The sequence below is a fragment of the Erythrolamprus reginae genome, chromosome 2 (assembly GCF_031021105.1).
Source record: "Erythrolamprus reginae isolate rEryReg1 chromosome 2, rEryReg1.hap1, whole genome shotgun sequence".
In the NCBI taxonomy this organism is placed as follows: Eukaryota; Metazoa; Chordata; class Lepidosauria; order Squamata; family Dipsadidae; genus Erythrolamprus; species Erythrolamprus reginae.
Window position 1 is genome coordinate 92,834,973 of NC_091951.1, and position 21,399 is coordinate 92,856,371.

Consider the following 21,399-nt stretch of genomic DNA (forward strand, 5'->3'; position numbering starts at 1 on the left):
GGCAGCTGATTGTTTGAACCAAATGTTCACCCTCCTCTTTTTAAAAAGGCAACCAGAGCTGCATCTCATCTTTAGCGTGGGGACCTTTTGAAGAAATAAACTGCTTTTATCTTCTCTGTAGATCCCTTGGGATGAAGACGCAGAAAGAGGTTCTTCTTTTGCTCAGTTCACTTGACCAAAGTCTCTCATTAATATTTTCAGACCAAAATCAAAAGTGTCTTGCTTTGTGCCTTAGTTGCTTTGGGGGAGGTAAAGGGAAGCTATTTGGAGAAGTTGTCTCCATGGCAACTCATATTCCCCTCAGCAAATGTGCACAGGTCACCTGTTTCTGTGGAAGTTTCTCCCTTATTTTCTTTCCCTGCCTCTCCAACAGGTGCCAGGGAAGCAGATGCTGTTTGCTACACCAGCCAGATGATGTGAGAATGCCTCCGATTCAGGAACGATACCTCAAATAGGACTGACCTCCTGCAGTTTTGAAAGTCTGCAAACGCCTGCTTTGGCATGTGAGCAGGGATAAAATGCAGAATTCCGAAGTAATTCACATTGTGGGAGGGAGACGAGAACCTGACAGTTCAGGGCTTAAGTGTGAACCTTGGTGAAACAGAAAGGCCAGATGGTGACAAGCCTGGATGCTTGCCTGCCCTACTGCCACATGTTTTAAAAAGTTGCTAAAGTATAGGAGATAGAAAGAGATTTTGAAGCCAGAAGGGATTGACATCACTGACTTTGCAAAGAAAATGGGACATTATAGCTCTGCTAGTTTCTTCAATATGAGACTTTTTGCTCTCCCCACTCAATAGCAACCTGGACAAAAAAAAATGGATAGGCAGTCACAGTCAACATTAATTTTCCTTCTCTTGAAAACAAAAAAAACTCCTACACTGATAGAATTATCAAATAGTACCATCCATCAGTTTCCCAAAAATATATAACTTCTAGTATCCAGCGATGTTTCAGTATATAAATGAAGAATAGTCACATTGTCAAGCCACTGGAATTCTTAACTTTATTCCATCTTAAGTCTTAGATACTACATGCCATTTTTTAAAAAGCCTAATTATCTTAATGTTTACATAAAATGCGGTCTTAGCAAAACTACCTACCCAAGCAACAAGCAACAATGAGAGGCAAAATATAGCTCTCGTACTTTACTTAGATAAAAGTGCATACCAAATAAAAATATCAAGTCTGTTTATATCTGTTTCATTTCTTCTAATTTTTTTTTTACCCAGCCATTTATTGGAATATGGAACGGAGATGCTATAACAATATTCACAAAGGTAATTTCAAGTAGCATATAGCTCTCTCCACAAATCTGTATGGTCAAAAAGGCCACAGCAGAGGAGGGGAAATCATTTATCACAATGAATGTGGAATTGCTAGCTTCACTAATCCACTTTACAGATTTCTTCCGAGGTGCTCTGTTCAGAATCTGGCATTGCTGCTGCTGTTGTTTTTTATTATGCTTGCATAACACCCAAACTACGATGACTTCTAACAACGAAGTTGCGGCTCCCTTAATTGAATAGATCAAGATTTATTTGGGAATATATTTGCCACATGTATTTATTTATTTGTTTGTTTGTTTGTTTTCTTCAATACAAATTGAAAGTTAAGGAGAATAAAAACATGTAGTAGTAAATATCAGGGAAGGGATAGAAGAAGAGATATGAGAATAGAATACATCAATGAAGAGTAGAGGAAGGATATATGGATGGGAGAAAAGATATATAAAATATAGGAGAGAGGATTGGACAGGGGACGGAAGGCACACTAGTGCACTTATGCTCGCCCCTTACTGACCTCTAAGGAATCTGGAGAAGTCAACCCTGGAAAGTCTAAGGTAAAAATGTTGGGGGTTGACACCACGGAGTCTGGTAATGAGTTCCACGCTTCAACAACTCGATTGCTAATGTCATATTTTTTACAGTCAAGTTTGGAGCGGTTGATATTAAGTTTGAACCTGTTGCGTGCTCTTGTGTTACTGCGGTTGAAGCTGAAGTAGTTGTTGACAGGCAGGATGTTGCAGCATATGTAGAATAGGAAAGATGACACATTCCTTAAACCAAGAGCTAATAGTACAGTCGCAGAGCAACGTTACTTTATTTTCTAATTTATAGGAAAGTGATGATGAATCTTTTTTTCCTTGGGTGCCGAAAGAGCTTACGCGCACACTATCGCGCATGGCATGAGTGCCCACACCCATAATTCAATGCTTGGGGAGGGCAAAAACACCTTCCGCCATCGCTTGGAGGCCCTCTGGAGGCCAGATACAGCCTGTTACACAACCTCTGGTGGGCCGAGTAGGCTCGTGTTTCACCTTCCCCAGGCTCCAAAGGCTTCCCTGGAGCTGGAGGAGGGTAAAAACGCTCTCCCCCATCCCACCAATGGGCTCTCTGGAAGCCAAAAATGTCCTCCCAGAGCTTCTGTGCCAGCCAAAAATCAGCTGGCCAACATACACATGCATGTTGGAGCTGAGCTAGGGCAACGGCTCGCGTGGCTGCAGATATGGCTCCGCTGCCACCTGGGGCACCCGTGCTATAGGTTTGCCATCGCTGTTATAGGAGATCTCCAGCTTGTGCCAGACTAAAGAGAAGATTGGACAGACTTTAAACAACACAATCTCTTGTATTTTATGAAAAGTTAAATTTACCTTATAGTTCAAACATGGGCCCAAAACCCTGACAATTTTCTGCCAAAATCTTAACTGGATCTGACTAATAAATCTGAACCAGTGCAATGCTCTAACTAGAAAATATGTAATATTTGTCGGGAGAGGAGAAGCAATTCCCTGAATCAAGTTTTCAATCTTTTTCAAGATTAATAGTGGGCAGATCAGATGATTTTAAAAAGCAATTTAGGAAACACATCATCATGGAGTCATTTGCCATTGTGCCCATGATAACTATGAAACTAATTCCAACCTGCCTCTCATCATATGCTCTTTCACTTTGGTGACTGAAATTTACAATACTATCCCTATCTCTTTCTGCTTCCCAAGAAGATACACATGCTAAGGTTTCTGTTTCCGATTTCTGTTTCATTTGCCGAGAGCTCATTCAATCTGAGAAATGTAAGCTTCTAGGATTCTGAATACATTCCATTAAACAGTCTCATTAAAAAGCTACCAGGTATTTTCACCATAATCTTGCAGCTCTCTTTTTAGTTTTAATGTTTTCAGTGCTTGTATGACAGATGCCCTCTTCAGGACCTTTCCTGCAGCATCAAAATGTCAGTTCTACTCCACAAAGCAAGCCTACATTTAACAACAGTAATGAAGCTCTTCTCCTTTCCTTCCTCTTTACCATCCATATCAGCACAAAGCTTGTACAACTGGCCACAGTTTGGGACAAAGGAAACTGATAAACAAGTGATGTAATTACTTCCATAATTAAATTTCCATGGAGATTTTCAGTCACCCAGATGATGGTTGTCCCAAATGGTGCTTTTTCAAGAGGCAACTGGACCTTCTGGGAGGGGTTTTCTTTGAAGAAGTTTCGCTTCTCATCCAAGAAGCTTCTTCAGCTCTTCAAAGAAAAACAAAACCTAGAAAGTCCAGTTGCCTCTTGAAAAAAGCACCCTTCGTAATCCCATAATTTCTTGAACCAGGGGTTTTACCCCTTTATCAGTACAACAGGACAGCAAGCCCAGGAGAAAATCAAGTATAAACAAAATAAATATGACAAGTTTGCACAACATTCTGCATAGTTCTGCTGCCTTTTTAAACCTGCGCTCCATACTACTGAACTTAATAAACAAAAGTATTCAATAAACAGAATCCACATCTAAAGACAGAGTACTGTTTTTAAAAGGACTTTGGGAATTCCAATGCAAATCATGAAGTATGATATGCCAAGCTTGGCATGAATCTTCAAAATTGCACAAAGCCAGACACAGCCAGAGCTTTTCACAAGGCTGGGATTGTTGCCCAGGCACTTCATAAATAATTGTGTCATGCAAAACATGAACAATATTTGCAAAGGAGTGCTTCTCTTCCATAAACAAGGTGAATGCTTCTGGGTTGCTTTTGCTTTAGATTCAGCTACAGATTCCCAAATAAGTAATTTAGATTACAAATTCACTTTATCTGCTTCTTGGACATATGTAGCTATTATAAAATTATCTATATCTTTGTTCCAAAAACAGAGAGAGTATACTCTCAAAACAGTTTATTGTTTGTTACTTCTGTTAATGATCTAGTCCAGAGGTCTTCAAACTTGGCAATTTGAAGACTTGAAACTTCAACTCCCAGAATTCTGGGAGTTGAAGTCCACAAAGTATTTAAGTTGCCAAGTTTGGGGACCCCTGATCTAGTCTCTCTGAAAGAGCAGCGATGGCACTGAAGTGGAAATCGGTGCCTAAAGACATGATAAGTCTCATCAAATCCCACTTTTACAGCAACAGCTATCAATGTTAACAGTAAGAAAAATGGAAATGAAAACAAATTTATTAAATAGGCGTTGATTGCTTACCTGAACGCCTCTTCTCGTACGGTGAGCGGGTACAGCAGTCACATGGGTTGCTCATGTCCAATCCGGTGGAACTGAGCCTAGTGTTAAAAAAGCTTGCCGGATCCGCCCCTTCCCCAGAATTCGCGAATCCATAGACTAGGCTCAGCTGTGAAGCTCTGTAGTGTTCAACTCTTATTGTTAGAGGAAAAAGGATTATAGAAGGTAAAGAACACATACAAGGGCGGGAAGTGACTGCTGTACCCGCTCACCGTACGAGAAGAGGCGTTCAGGTAAGCAATCAACGCCTATTCTCCGTACTGAAGGAGCGGGTCCAGCAGTCACATGGGACATACCCAAGAGATGGTCCCTAGGGAGGGATTAGATTGCTATCGTGTGAGATAACGGATTGGAGTACCCTTCTGCCGAAGGCAGCGTCCGCTGAAGCGTAAGCATCAATCTTGTAGTGCCTGATGAAGGAATTTGGCGAGGCCCAAGTGGCTGCTTTGCAGACCTCCTCCAACGGGGCTTGAGTCGCCCAAGCGGCCGAAGTGGCTGCGCTCCTGGTGGAATGCGCTGTGATGTTCCTTGGGACTGAGAGGGAGGCCGATTCATAGGCCTTAGATATGGTCCCTCTGATCCAACGGCCTATTACTGTTGAAGACACTTTGGTACTCATGACTCTGGGGTGATAGGCTATAAACAGTGCTTCTGACCTCCGAAAGGGTCCAGTGCGTTGGATATAGATTCTCAGCGCTCTAATAAGATCCAGGGTGTGCCATCTAATTGCCAAGGGATGATCTCGTTGGAGGCAGAAGGATGGTAGGACAATATCCTGAGTTCTGTGGAACATGGAACTGACCTTGGGTAAGAAGGTGGGGTCCAGTCGCAAGACTACCTTGTCCTGATGAAATTGACAAAGGTCCTGCCTGATCGAGAGGGCAGCCAACTCCGAAATGCGTCGTGCAGAGGTAATAGCCACCAGGAATGCTACCTTAAAGGATAGGTACCTGAGGGACGCCGATTTTAAGGGTTCGTATGGTGCCTGCGTGAGGGAATGGAGAACCCGTGGCAAATCCCAGGATGGGTACCTGTGGACCTTGGAAGGTCTGAGGTTGGCTATGCCCTTGAGGAATTCCTGAACTTCAGGGAAGGATCGGAGAGGCTGTCTGCGGGGACCCCCTAGGACAGATGAAATGGCTGCCAGATGACGCCGGAGGGTGCTGGTGGAAAGTCCTTTATGGAAGCCTTGCATAAGGAAGGAAATGATTCTGTGTATGGGGATGCACAGAGGGGAGAGACCTTCCTGTAGACACCACTGGTGAAACTTGGACCACGTGTGGTCGTAGATTCGATTGGTCGAACCCCTTCTGGCCTTTAAAATGACCTCCACTGAATCGGGGTCATGACCACGCAGTTCTAAGTCTCTCCTGATAACAGCCAGGCGGTGAGGTGGAACCACTCCGGGTCTGGATGAAATGAAGCCCCCTGCCGCAGCATATCCCCCGAAACGGGGAGTCGCCAAGGGTCCTGGACGGACAGCTGTTGGAGATCCGCGAACCAGGGCCGGCGGGGCCAATGAGGGGCGATTAAGATTACTCGGGCCCTCTCGGTGAGGACCTTGTGAATCACGTCCGGGAGAATTGGAATTGGAGGAAATGCGTAGAGTAGGCCTGGAGGCCATGGACTCCGGAGGGCATTGATTGCTTCCGCTCCCGGGGATGGAAATCTGGAAAAGAAGCGAGGGAGTTGGGCGTTCGCATTGGTCGCGAAGAGATCCAGGATTGGTAGGCCGAATCTGAGGCTGATTTGGTGGAACAGGTCCTGATGGAGATTCCACTCTCCTGGGTCTATCGTTGCCCGAGATAGCCAATCCGCCTGGACGTTGAGGCTCCCCGAGATGTGGTCTGCTAGGAGCGACCGAAGATGTTTTTCCGCCCAAAGGCCTAACTTGAGGGCCTCCCTCATGAGGGCCTTGGATCTCGTGCCCCCCTGTCTGCAGATATGGCTTTTTGTGGCAATGTTGTCGGTGAGAATGAGAACGTGCCGGTTGGGAATGCGAGGAGAGAAATGCTTCAGAGCCAGGGAAACGGCTCTTAACTCTAGCCAATTGATTGGCCTGGAAGCTTCCTCCGGGGACCACGTGCCCTGGGCTATCATCCCCTGGGCGTGGGCGCCCCATCCCGATAGACTGGCATCTGTGGTGATGACAAATTGATCCGGGCACCTGAACGGGGATCCTTTGTCCATGGCCGGAGACTTCCACCACTTGAAGGATCTGCGAACACTTGGTGGGATGACAATGCGACGATTTGAGTTGCTGTGCCCCGATCTCTGAAAGGGTAATAGAAGCCACTGGAGTTCCCTAGCATGAAGGCGAGCCCAGGGAATGATGCCTATGCATGACACCATCTTCCCCAAAAGGGATGACAGAGTTACTATGGATACTGAAGAATTAGATAAAATGTTAGAAATTAACTCCCCTATACTGAGTTTTCTCTCGGGAGAGAGAAAAACCTGGGAGGATTCTGAATTAATAATGGATCCCAGGTGTAAGATGGATGTGGAAGGTTGGAGGTGACTTTTATCAAAGTTGATGGAAAATCCATGGTCCTGAAGGACTGACATGGTGACAGAAAGGTCTGTTTTCACTTTCTCTAGGGAGTTCCCATGAATCAAAATATCATCAAGATAACATAAAATGTGGATGGGAGACGCCCGGATATAGGCCGCCAAAGACCCCAAGAGCTTTGTAAAGACCCGAGGGGCCGAGGAAAGGCCAAATGGCATCGCCCTATATTGGAAATGCCTGCCTTGAAAGGAAAAACGTAAAAATTTTCTGTGGCATTTGGCTATAGGAATGTGGAGGTAGGCCTCAGTGAGGTCTAAGGAGACCATGAAATCTCCCGTGTGGATGGCGGCCAAAATAGAAGATAAGGAGTGCATCTTAAACTTCCTATATTTGATGAATAGGTTTAGCTTCTTTAAATCCAAAATAGCTCTCCAACCTCCGGAGGACTTTGGAACCATAAATAGGATGGAGTAAAAACCTAGGCCCTTCTGACCGGAAGGAACCGGTTGAATGGCTCTGATGGACAATAAATGAGAAATGGCCTCCTCCATACGGTTACAATCTGAGGAGGACCTGGGAGAAGGGCAGGAAATAAAACGTTTCGGGGGAGGAGAAATAAATTCTAGAAGAAGACCTGTTTGAACAGTGTCAATGACCCAGGGGTCCTTGGAGGTGAGACGCCAATTAGAGGCGAAATGGGCTAGGCGACCCCCTATGGGAATTGAGGAAAGATTACCATCTAGGTTTTTTTGAAGCCCTGTTAGAGGACGCTCCCCTTTGGAAGCGAAAACCTCTGCCCCTGGAGTTCCTACCTTGGGAACGAAAGCGGGGGGAATACTGACCTGGAGATCTCTGATAGGACGCCGCTTGATCTTGCTGGCGCCCTGGGCGACGAAAGGACTGCATTTTGGTAGCCTTTTTTGTGGTTGGACCCAAAACTTTCTTCTTGTCCGTGGTTTCCGTGAGGAGTGGATCCAGAAGATCACCGAAAAGAAGGTCGCGCTTTAAGGGTCCCTGGGATAACTGCCACTTCTGGCGTACTCCTGCTTGCCAAGGGCGAATCCATAGGAGTCTTCTTGCCGTTGTAGAAGCTGCAATAGACTTAGCAGAAAATCTAGTAGATTGCAAGGTGGCATCAGCCACGTACTGGGCAGCTGCAAAGACCTTGTTGAAGTCTTGTTGACCTCTCAAGTCATCGGGAGGAATATGCTGTTGAAGTTGGCGAAGCCACAGAAGCATGGCTCTGGAGAAAAAGGAAGCTGCTGCAGAACTTTTAATGGCCCAGGAATCTGCGGTGAATCCTCTTTTGAGCATTTGTTCAAACCGCTTGTCCTCTGGGCGAAGGACTTCCTCCGCTTCGCCTGGCACAGCCGCTGCCGAGTGAAGGATCTTGACAGGTTCATCCGGTTTGGGAAAGGATAGAAGCTCTTCATAGGAAGAGGAAAGTTTGTACAACTTTCTGTCCTTGGTGGAGGGATTAAGGCCAGAGGCTGGGAAATCCCACTGTTTGAGTAAAGCATCTTTAAACAATTTAGGCATAGGAATTACCTCGTTATCCTCCTGTTCCTCTGTGAAGTAAGGTAAATTCTCCTCCGGAGGATCAGTGGCAGTGGAGGCTTGTTTCTCCTGGGCCGCTAATCCCGTAGAAATTCTAGCTTTGAGGAGGAGAGATTTGAATAATTGAGAAGGAAAAATAGTAATTGGAGAAGGAACCTTTATTTGGGATTCCTCATCATCTGAGAGACCTTGAAAGGGATCCTCATCATCCTCCATATCCTCATATTCGTCCTGAGAGGAATCTGAGTCATCCTGAATAGGAGCTCTAACCGCTGGGGAAGAACCCAAGGGGCGGGAGGGACGAGGAGGAGGAGGTAAGGGAAGCTCATTGATGGTGGAGAGTTTGGCATCAATGGCCTTGGACAACACAGCAAAAATAGATTGGAACTCAGGAGGTAAACTGGAAATATCAGCAGGAAAGGCAGAAGAATCCCTAAAGGCCTGGGAGGATCCTGGCTGGGGGGAATCTTCAATAATATCTGGTTCCTCTGGACCTATGCCCCATAGGTTAGGTTGGGGTCTGTCTAGGTTAGGCTCATCCAGAGATAACACAGGGACCCCAGAAGGAGGTAGATTAGAAGCCTCTGGGGGGTCTTGACTACTGAGTACTTGGGCCTGTACTTTCAAACGTTTTGCTGATTTGTCATGGATTCTTTGTAGGGCTAGGTCCCTTCTCTTCTCGGCCCTGGTGACCTTGGTCGAGGGGCGGGCCCCTGGAGAAGAGGAGGAAGAGGCCTGGGGGATACTAGTAATCTCATCGCCTGTAGGCCTGGCCTCTCTGGGACCTTTAGTTGTGCCTCTCTTGGGAAAAGTAGCCATAGTCTGACAATTAACAGAAGACAAGGCTGAGCCAATAACTGAATAATTAAGGAGAAGAATTTCAAGGACTTCCCAAGAGGAATGGATCCTGCTTCGAGGCCTCGAAGCTGCTGAGACTTGAGGGCAATCTGGGCAAACCCAGAGTTCGTGTCCCCAAATCCAGCGGGGCCAGCCTCCCTAAACTTTTTAATTAAGTAAACCAAGGCACTCTGGTTGGAGGCTTAGCCGGTGGAGAATTAAGCCTGGGCGTCCCAAGACCCGCTCCGGGATCCACGCGGTGGACTGAGGCCTACGCGGCTGGCAGGGGGCCAACACGAGAGGCCTAAATTTAAAAAGGGCGCGAAGGCTTTCGCGCCGAAAAATCGCTCCGTAATATTCTTAAAGGGAAAGCGATCGACTAAGTCCAGGAGACTAGAAAGACGTCTCACTCCGCAGGAGGTATTTCTTAAGCCCTTTAATATTATACAATAATGAATCAATAAATCAATAAATCAATACTTGCACCAAGACCTCCAGGCCAAAGGATTAAAAGAATCCACAAGCGGCAGCGGGAATCGTAACCGGCAAAACCGCCGGGGGAAAACGAAACCGCAACTTCTCCAAGGAAAAAAGCCGAGCCACAAACGGCTGGCGCTATTAGTGCAAGTAAATAATAAGGATAAAACAATTCTTACTACTTTTGAAGGAAAAGATCGAAGGGAAGGTGTTAGAATGTTGAACGAGCTATCACAATACAACCGCAGGATATGCGAACTGAGCGAATTCTGGGGAAGGGGCGGATCCGGCAAGCTTTTTTAACACTAGGCTCAGTTCCACCGGATTGGACATGAGCAACCCATGTGACTGCTGGACCCGCTCCTTCAGTACGGAGAAGCAAAAAATCAATTTGCAAATAAATCAGGAAAATGGCTTATAGATAAATTATAAAAAGAAAAAGAAACAAACATGATACTGAAACTGTCTCTATATTAAAGAGCAATGTAGCCATAAAAAATCGTTTCAGCACTATTATTCTAATTCGTATAAAGAACATGATATCTCTTTGGAGAAAATAGTTGAATATTTAGAAAAACAAAATCTACAAAACATCTCTTGGCAAATTTCTACAAGGAAAATATGAATATATCTATAATACACTGCTCAAAAAAAATAGAGGGACACTTAAACAACACAATATAACTCCAAGTAAATCAAACTTCTGTGAAATCAAACTGTCCACTTAGGAAGCAACACTGACTGACAATCAATGTCACATGCTGTTGTACACATTCAACTTTGTACAGTGCAAAGTATTCAATGAGAATAATAATAATAATAATAGCAACAACAACAATTATTGTTATTATTGTTATTATCCGGAGATTCTCGGAATGAATATTTCGTTCATTCAAATCTAGGATATGTTATTTGAGTGTTCCCTTTATTTTTTTGAGCAGTATATTTAGGAAGTTTCTGAAGCTATAAAAAGTACAGGTAGTCCTCAACCTATAACTACAAATGAGCCCAAAATTTCAGCTGTTCAGTGAGACATTTCTTAAGTGAGTTTTGTCTCATTTTACAAATGTTCTTGCCACAGTTGTTAAGTGAAACATTGCAATTGATAAATTAGTAAAATAACTGTTAAGTCCTCGGTGACTTTGCTAGTCAGGTCACAAAAGGTGATCTTGGGACACAGCCATGGTCATAAATATGAACCAGTTGCCAAGCATCTGAATTTTGATGACATATTCATGGGGATGCAAAGATTGTAACTTTGAAAGAGTCATAAGTCACATTTTTTCAGTACTATTGTAACTTTGTGATACGCTAAGAGCATGGCAAGACACAAAAGGTGCCCTGATCAACCACTAGGAGAAGGGAAACTCTGACTACAAACCTCCACTGCCTTGTGGCTATATCCACCATTGGAAAAGGCTTCAAGAGTAAATCTTGAGGCAAAATCCAAAGCCGGAGTCCCGGAAGCAGTTCGTGACTGTGTACAGCCACATTCTGATAACTCCTGCAACGTAGCTGGAACCAATCGTATTGGCCTTTGCCATTTTTCCATTGGATTATTTCAGAGACATGGAGAGGGGGGGATCTGCTGCTTGGGTAACAGTCTATCCTCCATACTAACCGACCAAGGCTTTGTGCTCTGGGGAGTCCAGTGCATGATACCATGGTCTTTCGAGACCGAAGGATGTAATTGTAACTTTGAACGATCACTAAATAAACTTCCTGATATACTGTCATAAGTGGGAGGAGGTGGGCGATAGGAACGATGAGAAGACTAGTAATAGTAATGCAACAATAATATTTTCCAGAAAGAAAATATTTGCTTTGAAAACAGATGTGCTAATTAAACAATAGCAGAAAGATAACGACAGAGGGGTAACCAAAGTTTCCTTTCTTCATTCTAAATATTCATTTTGGATAGTTTTTGCCTTTTAAAATAGTTATATATTTTTAAAAGGCTCACAATTAATAAAAGTCACTCATGCTCTAGTCACCTCTAGATTGGACTACTGCGGTGTACTCTACATGGGGCTGCCTTGAAGAGTATCCAGAAAGTTCAGCTGGCAAAGAATGCAATGGTGTGCACTTCTAGAACAATGCATGTTACACCTCTGACCCATACGTTGCATTGGTTGCCACCTTACGTCTGGGTCCAGGTCCTAAATTTAAGCTTTAAAGCCCTTTATCACATGGGACTACCTCTCCCTGATTACATCCGCCAGCCAGACTAGATCTGGCAGAGGGAGCATGTGAAGATATAATCAGCTACCGTCTTATATCTGCTGGTCTCAGACTGCATGCCTTCTCTCCCATGGCACTGGCCTTATGGAACATTCCTCCCCTTAGATAAAATCACAGGTGTCAAAATTGCAGTGTAACATTTTATCACGTGACATTTTGCCATGTTTTCCCCTTTGCGGGAATGAGGTGGGCGCGGTCTGCACATGATGCATCTGGCCGCCTGACACCCCTGGATTAGATCCATTCCTTCTGATATTCCAGAAGTCCCTCAAACCCTGGTTATGTAATTAGGTCTGGTGCTCTCAGGAAACCAGATATATGCTCACATGGTTCTGTTGCTAAGGGCGCATTCTTATCCTCCCTTTGCTTAAGGCTGATATATTTGTTTTTAATAATTTTTTAAAAAACTCTTTGTTTTACCTTTTTTATATTTCTTGGTTTTGTATTTGCTGTTATTCAATTGTTGTACACTGCGTCCACAGTCATTATTTGGTAAGCTGGGCAGCTATGCAAATTTGATAATAAAATAAATAAAAATAACTTGTTTTTTTTAAAGAAAGTCTACATTCATGGTCTGCCCATGTTGTTCCCAGGTTTTTTTCTTCATGATCTGCATTCCAAGCAGCAGAAGAAAGCAGAGAAAAACCCAGAGGATGAGGCTTATACAACAGTTTAAATTAATTGTGTTGCCTTTGCCTTTAACAATTTTTTGCTTTCAAACAAGATGTATCGACTCAAGTATGAGCCCATATCTGAGACAGATAGTAAACAATTTAACTAAACTGCCCTTTTCCAAAAGTAAGCCTATTGTTTTAGCAAATCTCAGCTGTAATGAAATACACCATTCTCACACAGTACTTTTTTTTTTAAATGGCAAAGGTTTTAGTGAGAGTTGAGATTTAGTGATGTGCTTTCCACAATTAAAACTTTCAGTGCAGAATTAGTTTGACAGGAAATAAGAATCAGTCATGCTGCACAGGTGATACGAATGGAAATGTTCTGTATGTCTAAGAGATAAAAAAAATATTCCCTTCAAATAGAACAGGGCTGGTTCCCACTGTACTTCTCTCACTCACAAAGCATCATTATCCTCTCCCTTACTAAAACGTATCGGCAGATACACAGGAAATTCTCTAGAAAAGAGATGTTATGAGTCCTAGAAATGTTCAGTTTCAAACAGCTTTAGCAAGATTTCACCCCGACCTTCCTCAAATAGTTAGAGAAATTATAACAAAAATATCTATCACCTTGGGATTACACAGAAAAATAAAAGCAAAAATGTTCAGAACACAACAAACTTGTCCAGACTACAACAGAACTCATCACTACTATTCAATATTACAGTGATCCCTCTATTATCGCGAGGGTTCCGTTCCAAGACCCCTCGCGATAATCGATTTTTCGCGATGTAGGGTTGCGGAAGTAAAAACACCATCTGCGCATGCGCGCCCTTTTTTCTATGGCCGCGCATGCGTAGATGGTGGAGTTTGCGTTCCCCGCCGCCCACGCAAAGGGGAAACCCGATTCGGCTCCTCGCTGCTGCTGCGCTACCGAGCAGATCAGCTGCTGGGCGGCCGAAGGAACCTTCCCTGGGTCTTCCCCCTCTTGCTGGCGGGCGGGCGAGCGGCGGGCATCAGCGAGGAGCCGGGGTTTCCCCTTTGCGTGGGCGGCCAGGAAGACCCAGGGAAGGTTCCTTTGGCCGCCCAGCAGCTGATCTGCTCGGTAGCGCAGCAGCAGCGAGGAGCCGAATCGGGGTTTCCCCTTTGCGTGCGGGGAAACCCCGATTCGGCTCCTCGCTGCTGCTGCGCTACCGAGCAGATCAGCTGCTGGGCGGCCGAAGGAACCTTCCCTGGGTCTTCCCGGCCACCCACGCAAAGGGGAAACCCCGGCTCCTCGCTGATGCCCCCGCTCGGCCGCCCGCCGCCCGCCGCCCGCCACCCGCCAGCAAGAGGGGGAGAGATAGAGAAAGAGAGAGAAGGAAAGAAAGAGATGAGAGAGGGAGGAAGAGAGTGTGAGAGAGGAAGAAGCAAGATAGAGAAAGAGAGAGAGAAAGAAAGATGAGAAAGGAAGGAAGAGAGTGATGTCATCGGGTGGAAAAATCGCGATAGAGCGTTTCGCGAAGATCAAGATCGCGAAACTCGAGGGATCACTGTATTCACCATCTTGGTTAGAGCCATAAGTTAAATATTAGTCTGAAGTGCCCTAGTTGGAAGACAGTTTAACAATCATGAATTCACATGTGCTCTGTTAAGTAAAACTGTGACCTTTCCCAGGTAACCTGAAAAGAGAAATGCAAATAGGAAATACAATGATGAAAAGGGAAATCTAAAAAAGGGAATTTACCTTTACCAGCGATCTACCTGTCCCAACTTTTTGGCCAGCAGATTCTTATTGTGGCAGAGAATGTATAGAGAAACATTCGGTCAAGTACTTGTTCAATTGGACAGTTTTCACATTTTCTGAATATTTATTTAATGGTCCACAACAGCAGAAATACAACTAATAGCTTGCCATTTATTAAATAGAGAAAAGATCTGAATTTATGTAACCAACCAGAAATACATCATATAATATATATCCTCTGCAGATTTTTTAAAAATGGAATTTTAACTTCCAGACTGAAAATGAAAGATCTGTTTCACAGTTTCACTCACCTTGATATATACGTCAAGACTTGAGTGGACACGGTTCACTGCCAGATGGATGGACAGTGGGGTTGTATAAGGGAAGGTTGCCGTGACTACATGACTAGGAGCTGGGAAGTTGATAATCTTGAAGCCATACTTCAGAAACATACGGATCACTTTCTCAGATGGCTTGTCTTCTCCTTCACTCAGGACACTACCTACAGCATAGCGACATTTCTCTGGATCCACCTATGGAAATAAGCAATAGCTGGCATTAGAAGGCAAAAGAGTTACAATGCTGCATTTAAAATGTATAAAATATACCAGTCTTATCATTCTGTCCTGTTACAGGTTTCTTTTCAGACTGTGTTCTGGAGATTTTTGGTTTCCTCAGAAATTTTATTATGTATCAGTATTTTCCCAACTATAGCTCCTTTCACAAAAACTGTGATAGCCACAGGGTAGGTTTCATCAGGATCAATGTAAGGGGAGGGGGGGAAATTAACTCTCCAAGTGTTAGTTTTCCTTTTTTGACATATGTCCAAGGCTTCCAGCAAAAAAAAAAAAATCAATCTTAAAAGTCATCCAGAAGATTGGCAGGTGAAAATGTCAGTTTTAAGGAAAGACCTTGTTAAAGGTATGGGTGCCCAACCACTCCTCCACTAGAAAAAGAATAACCTACAAAAGCAGACTATCAATCCTAGGTCTAGAAAGCTTAGAACTACATCGCCTAAAACACGATCTAAGTATTGCCCACAAGATCATATGCTGCAAGGTTCTACCTGTCAATGACTACTTCAGCTTCAACCGCAACAACACAAGAGCACGCAACAGATTCAAACTTAATATTAACCGCTCCAAACTTGACTGTAAAAAATATGACTTCAGCAACCGAGTTGTCGAAGCGTGGAACTCATTGCCTGACTCAGTAGTGTCAACACCTAACCCCAACATTTTTCCCTTAGACTATCCACAATTGACCTCTCCAGGTTCCTTAGAGGTCAGTAAGGGGCGTGCATAAGTGCACCAATGTGCCTTCCGTCCCCTGTCCAATTGTCTCTCCTTATCTCATTTATCTTTTCTTCCTTTCAAATACTGTATGTTCACCTATACGTTTATATCTTTTCTTCTATTCTTTTCTTTATTTATATTATTACATATCTATTCTCCTCAATGTGTATTATGTATTGGACTAACTAACTAACTAACTAACTAACTAACTAACTAACTAACTAACTAACTAAATAAATAAATAAATAAATAAATAAATAAATAAAAATAAACCCCTTGGTCACAGCTGACTACAAAGCCTTGAGCTGAGGCTGAGGAAATGGCAGGTGAGCATATTCATTCACATGCACATCCCTTCTTGCGCAAGCAGTGGACAAGCACATGTGCCCATACTCCATTTGTGTGAGAGGGTGTACAGATGACTGTCGCTCCCACAAATGGAGCTACGTGTGCAAGCGCACTTGCCTGCCACTCATGAGGAACCATCCCCACTTCCCACCCCTTTCCACAAGGTTGGGAATTTTGATTAAGGAAGTTCCCGAAGCAAGTCATAAGGCTGTGTGATATGGTGTCTCTTCATCATACCTTTCATAAAAGTCAATACAAATACCCGCAAAGATGCATTTATAAACTTGTGTACGTACTGTGGGAAGTTGATTTATATGTAACAAAATAGCCCCAGTTGTAATAAGCATCTATCTTATAGCACTTTAAAATTCTCCCTTTAAGAAGTAGACAAATGAGTTACAATACAGTTTAATAGCAAGCACAAACAAGCCATTTTTCATCCTATTTCCACATAATTCCTGTCAATTAACAAGCTGATGATATAAGTATGATATAGAAATGTAAAATTGGGGTGACTAAGTGCTGAAACAGATTGAAGTCTATAGAAGCTTATGCTACCATGTTTTTGTTTGTTTAATCTGTAGAGATCCACAGGGTTCTGTTGGTATTTCACTCATAGGTGCATCATTTCACTATCTTGCTATTCTTTTTGAAAATATTTTATTTGGAATCGAAATTTCTATGATATAATGTATATTATTATATACATTTCTATTATATAATGCATAATATTATATACATTATTTCTTGGCTAGAAATATAGTCCCATTTTGCAGCCCTGATTAGACAAGGGCAGAAAATAACTTGCTTACAGTCACTAAGGAACTAATTGACATGGGACAGCTTAGCTCATTAATTCTGCACATCTAAAAAAAAATTTCTTAGACTTTAGAGTGAAAGTTCAGCTTGGCGTAACTAAAATGACTTAATTATAGTTTTAATATGGCTCCGTAGCTCCTTTGTTTGTAATGCCTGAATCAGCCCTCGAATACACGGAGCCACAAAGGACAGGAAAACACTTAGGTAGATATCTAATTCCTCAGATACAAAATAATCACAATACGTTCATAATAGGAGAAAAAAATGTAATCAGAGAACATTTTGTACAGTGATTAAGGTGCTAGAAGAACAGAGGGATATATAGGTTTTAGTTCCCCCTTAGGCATTAAAACTGTCTGGAAGACTTTGGATCAGCCACTGTCTTACCCCAACCCATCTCCCAGATAGCTGTGGAATGAAAGCCTGATGTACACCACCTTGAGGTATATACACCCCCCCAAAAAAGATAGGAATATCAGTCAATCAAATAAGAAAGTACTTACTTATTTACATTTACTTATTTACTTATTTACTTATTTACTTATTTACTTATTTACTTATTTACTTACTTACTTACTTACTTACTTACTTACTTACTTACTTACTTACTTACTTACTTACTTACTTACTTAGAAATTTTAATGCTAAGGAATGATTTCAATTCATATGTCAGAAGTTAAACAGTAAATTTACCAGGGCATTGTTTACAGCATTTGTTAGAAAAATCCGAACGACTTTTCCCCATAGGAATTAATGTAAATAATTTTAATTGGTTCCAGCCCTCAAAAAACTCACAAAGTTAGTCTAAATTATGCAAAAAGACATTGCAAGAATAAATGTAACTTTACTTATTAATAAGATGATAAGCTGAGAGCTTTCCTTCCCTTCCTCTTTTTACCCAAAACAATCAACATGGCAAACTTTTATTTTTATTCATTAAACTGTAGTTATTTATTCAACTTCACTGCCACCCAATCCTGTAGAGGGAGGAAAGAAGGGAGGAAGGAAAAGGAAAGCAAGAAATGGAGGGAGGAAAGGAAGAAAGGAAAGAAAGAAAGGAAGGAAGAAAGAAAGGAAGGAAGAAAGGGTGAAGGGACAGGAACAGAGGAAGGAAGCAAGGAAACTTATGAAAGGGGAGAGTAACTTCACTGCCACCCAATCCTGTAGAGGGAGGAAAGAAGGGAGGAAGGAAAAGGAAAGCAAGAAACAGAGGAAGGGAAGGTAAAAGAGAGAAAGAAAAAGAGCAAGAAAGAAAGCAAGCAAGAGAGAAAGAAAGAAAAAGAAAGAGAAATAAAAATAGAGAGGGAGAATGAAAGAAATGGAAGGAGGGAAGGAAGGAGAAAGAAAGAAAGCAAGAGAAAGAAAGAAAGAAAGAAAGAGAAAGAAAAAAGAATGAAAGAGCAAGAGAGCAAGAGGGAAAAAGAAAGAGAGAGAGAAAGAAAGAAAGAAAGAAAGAAAGGCAACTTCAAAGAAAGGCTCACTGAGCATCTCTCACTCTCTCTCTCTTTCTATCCCTCTCTCTTTCTCTCCCCCCTCTGCCCCCCTTTCCCTCTCTCTTTCTCTCTCTCCCTCTCTCTTTCTCTCCCCCCTCTCCCCCCTTTCCCTCTCCCCCCCCCAGGCCGGCAGCGATGTTTTAAAACAGCCGCGCCGTTTGCGAGCTAACTCCTGAGGTGCGGAAGTTCGCCTTTGGCGTTTGGGCCACTCGGAATGTGAAATTCAAAACAGCGTTCGGATCCCCCCACCCCCAGCAGAAGCCAAGGACCCCCAGAATGGGGCGGCAGGGGAGGCGACCGCCTCTCCACTCACCAAGTGCCGGGATACGAGCCGAGAAGAGCCGGGCTGGCTTACTTTCCTTCCTTCCCGCGCTGATGCAGAGCCACTCGAACAAAGCGTCACGCCCCCCTGACGCTTTTGGCGGCAAAAGAGCCCAGCGTCGCTTCGGAAGCCGCCGAAAGCATCAGAGGGGCACGACGCTTTGTTCGAGTGGCTCTGCATCAGCGTGGGAAGGAAGGAAAGTAAGCCAGCCCGGCTCTTCTCGGCTCGTATCGCGGAGAGGGGCGGCATACAAATCCAAGTAATAAATAAAATAAAATAAAAAAATGTCTCTCCTCTCCCAGCTCTTATCTCGAGTAGCTCTTAAGTCGAGCAGCTCTTATGTCGGGGTTCCACTGTAGTTCCTAACACCATGGGAAATTTGTCTTTTCCCATGGTCTTAGGCGACCCCTGTGAAATGGTTGTTCGATCCCCAAAGGGTTCCCAACCCCCAGTTTGAGAACCACTCACTTAAGAACCACTTAAACAGCACAAGTTCTTTTGTCATTTATTCTTAAGTAACGATGATATATACAGGCTTTTTAAAAAGTGGACAAATCTTCTAAATTTGAATCCAAAGTTTGATCATAGGTTTTGCATTTGCAAACAAACATTCTTGATATGTATCAAATCTACCAATTTTCTAGATCTAAGGAGTGGAGAAACAGATGTTTTCCATAAATGTGCGTTGACATTCTCTGGATAGAAAACTGCATGGACAGAAAATCCATTTGTTATTCACCAGTGCCAATTACACTTAGTAGACACACCAATTAGAGCCAATGTAAGTTAATTGTCTGCTATGACAGAAACAATAAATAAACTCCCATTGTCTACTGTCAGTTCAAAGGCCTCACTGCTCCGTTTGCTAATCAAGAACAATGCCCCCAATAACTTATTATTATTCAACGCAGAGAGAAACTAACATGGTGTGTTTGGAGCCTCATCAAACAAATTTGTTATTAGGTAAGCCAAAAGACCTTTCCATTTGCAGGGTGGAGATCTGCCCACCTCTTTCCCACCTGGCCCACACAATTCCAGATAGCAATTGAAGCAGTAATCTTTCCATCTATCTCTTCCTGACCCATATGCTTCATTTTTGAGGAAGTCTTCATGGTGCAGCATTGCAGGATTGACCCAGAATACAGGTAAGCAAGGCAGACATGGTGTAGGTGAAACAGACAACAGTTGTCAACACTGCGGAGAGGGGCGGCATACAAATCCAATAAATAATAATAATAATAACTAGGACTGCTGCTTTTGTTGGATGAAATATTGGTATTTATCCAATGATCAGCTGAGAAACTGCAATTTTAGAAACAAGGTCACCATGATTCTTTTCCAAAGATATTCAAGGTATTCACCTTATTAATCAGTGCTGCATATTTTTTTTAAAATAGCAGTCTCTTGAACTGAAGAATAGTATAGTCAGATGTGATTCATGGCACTAGTAAGCACACTTCAGTTTTAATATTTAGGAAAATGTTCATAAAACTTGCCTTTCTCCTACTCATATTATTTAATTCCCCTTTGCTCCTCAAAATTGGTTATATAGCCACTGCTACTTCAAGGACAAAAGTTAGAAAAATGATCTGAAAATCTTTTCTGTTGTTGTTTGGGGGCTATATAATAATAATAATAATAATAATAATAATAATAATAATAATAATTTATTGGATTTGTATGCCGCCCCTCTCCGCAGACTCGGGGCGGCTAACAACAATAATAAACACAACATGTAATAAAAAACAACTAAAAACCCCTATTATAAAGCCAAATATACACACAAACATACCATGCATAACTTGTGATGGCCTAGGGGGAAGAGCTATCTCAACTCCCCCATGCCTGGCGGTATAAATGGGTCTTGAGTAGTTTACGAAAGACAGGGAGGGTGGGGGCAGTTCTAATCTCCGGGGGGAGTTGGTTCCAGAGGGCCGGGGCCGCCACAGAGAAGGCTCTTCCCCTGGGGCCCGCCAAACGACATTGTTTAGTCGATATAAAATCTCTAAAATTGCATTTACATCATAGCATAACCAAAGTAACGTTACCACCTGGAAAATTCCCCAAACTGCTCCAGTCCCATCAACAGCACATCACATACTCTCCTAATAATGAAGTCTAACTGATTTTGTCCCATAATTCAAACTGTTATATCCTATGAGAAAAGTTTCCCAAACTGTCTTAATTCCTGGTATATGAAAACCTCCAAACTTTGAGCCAGAAAACGCAGTGCCCAACCTAAGCAAACACTTTAAGTAATCGTGCATTAAAAGGTATCTTCTCATCCATGCTATAGAATTGCAGCATATACCCATACCCACTGGCATATTACATTTTGTTCTGGGCAGATCCAAAACCTGGCATCTTATGCTCTAATCCACATTGAATGATACATCTCCATTCATTATGGAAAGAATCACAGTAGAAGTAAAAGCTTTACTATGCAGAATGGTTTGTCAGGGACTGTAGTGTTCAGGTTGTCACTACAGAGTTAACTGAATCATTTTTTTAAAAAAAATAAGCCAAAAGGAAACAAGTGATAAAGTTTCACATATTTTTCCCCTGTGTGTCGTTTGAGAAAATGTGGGTCACTGAGCAGATATAATCTGGCCTGAATATATATTGATGTAACAACATTAACTCCCTT

At 42.8% G+C, this 21,399-nt stretch overlaps 1 protein-coding gene across 5 annotated transcripts in view; it reads right to left on the reverse strand.

Moving 5' to 3' along the window:
• TEX264 (testis expressed 264, ER-phagy receptor) overlaps positions 1–21,399 on the reverse strand; it is a 207,614-nt gene that overhangs the window by 135,615 nt on the left and 50,600 nt on the right. For all 5 annotated transcript variants that reach the window (XM_070738718.1, XM_070738723.1, XM_070738719.1 and 2 more), the window contains one exon: positions 14,787–15,008. In XM_070738718.1, the coding sequence (XP_070594819.1) occupies positions 14,787–15,008 (222 nt within the window). The remainder of the gene's footprint in view (positions 1–14,786; positions 15,009–21,399) is intronic.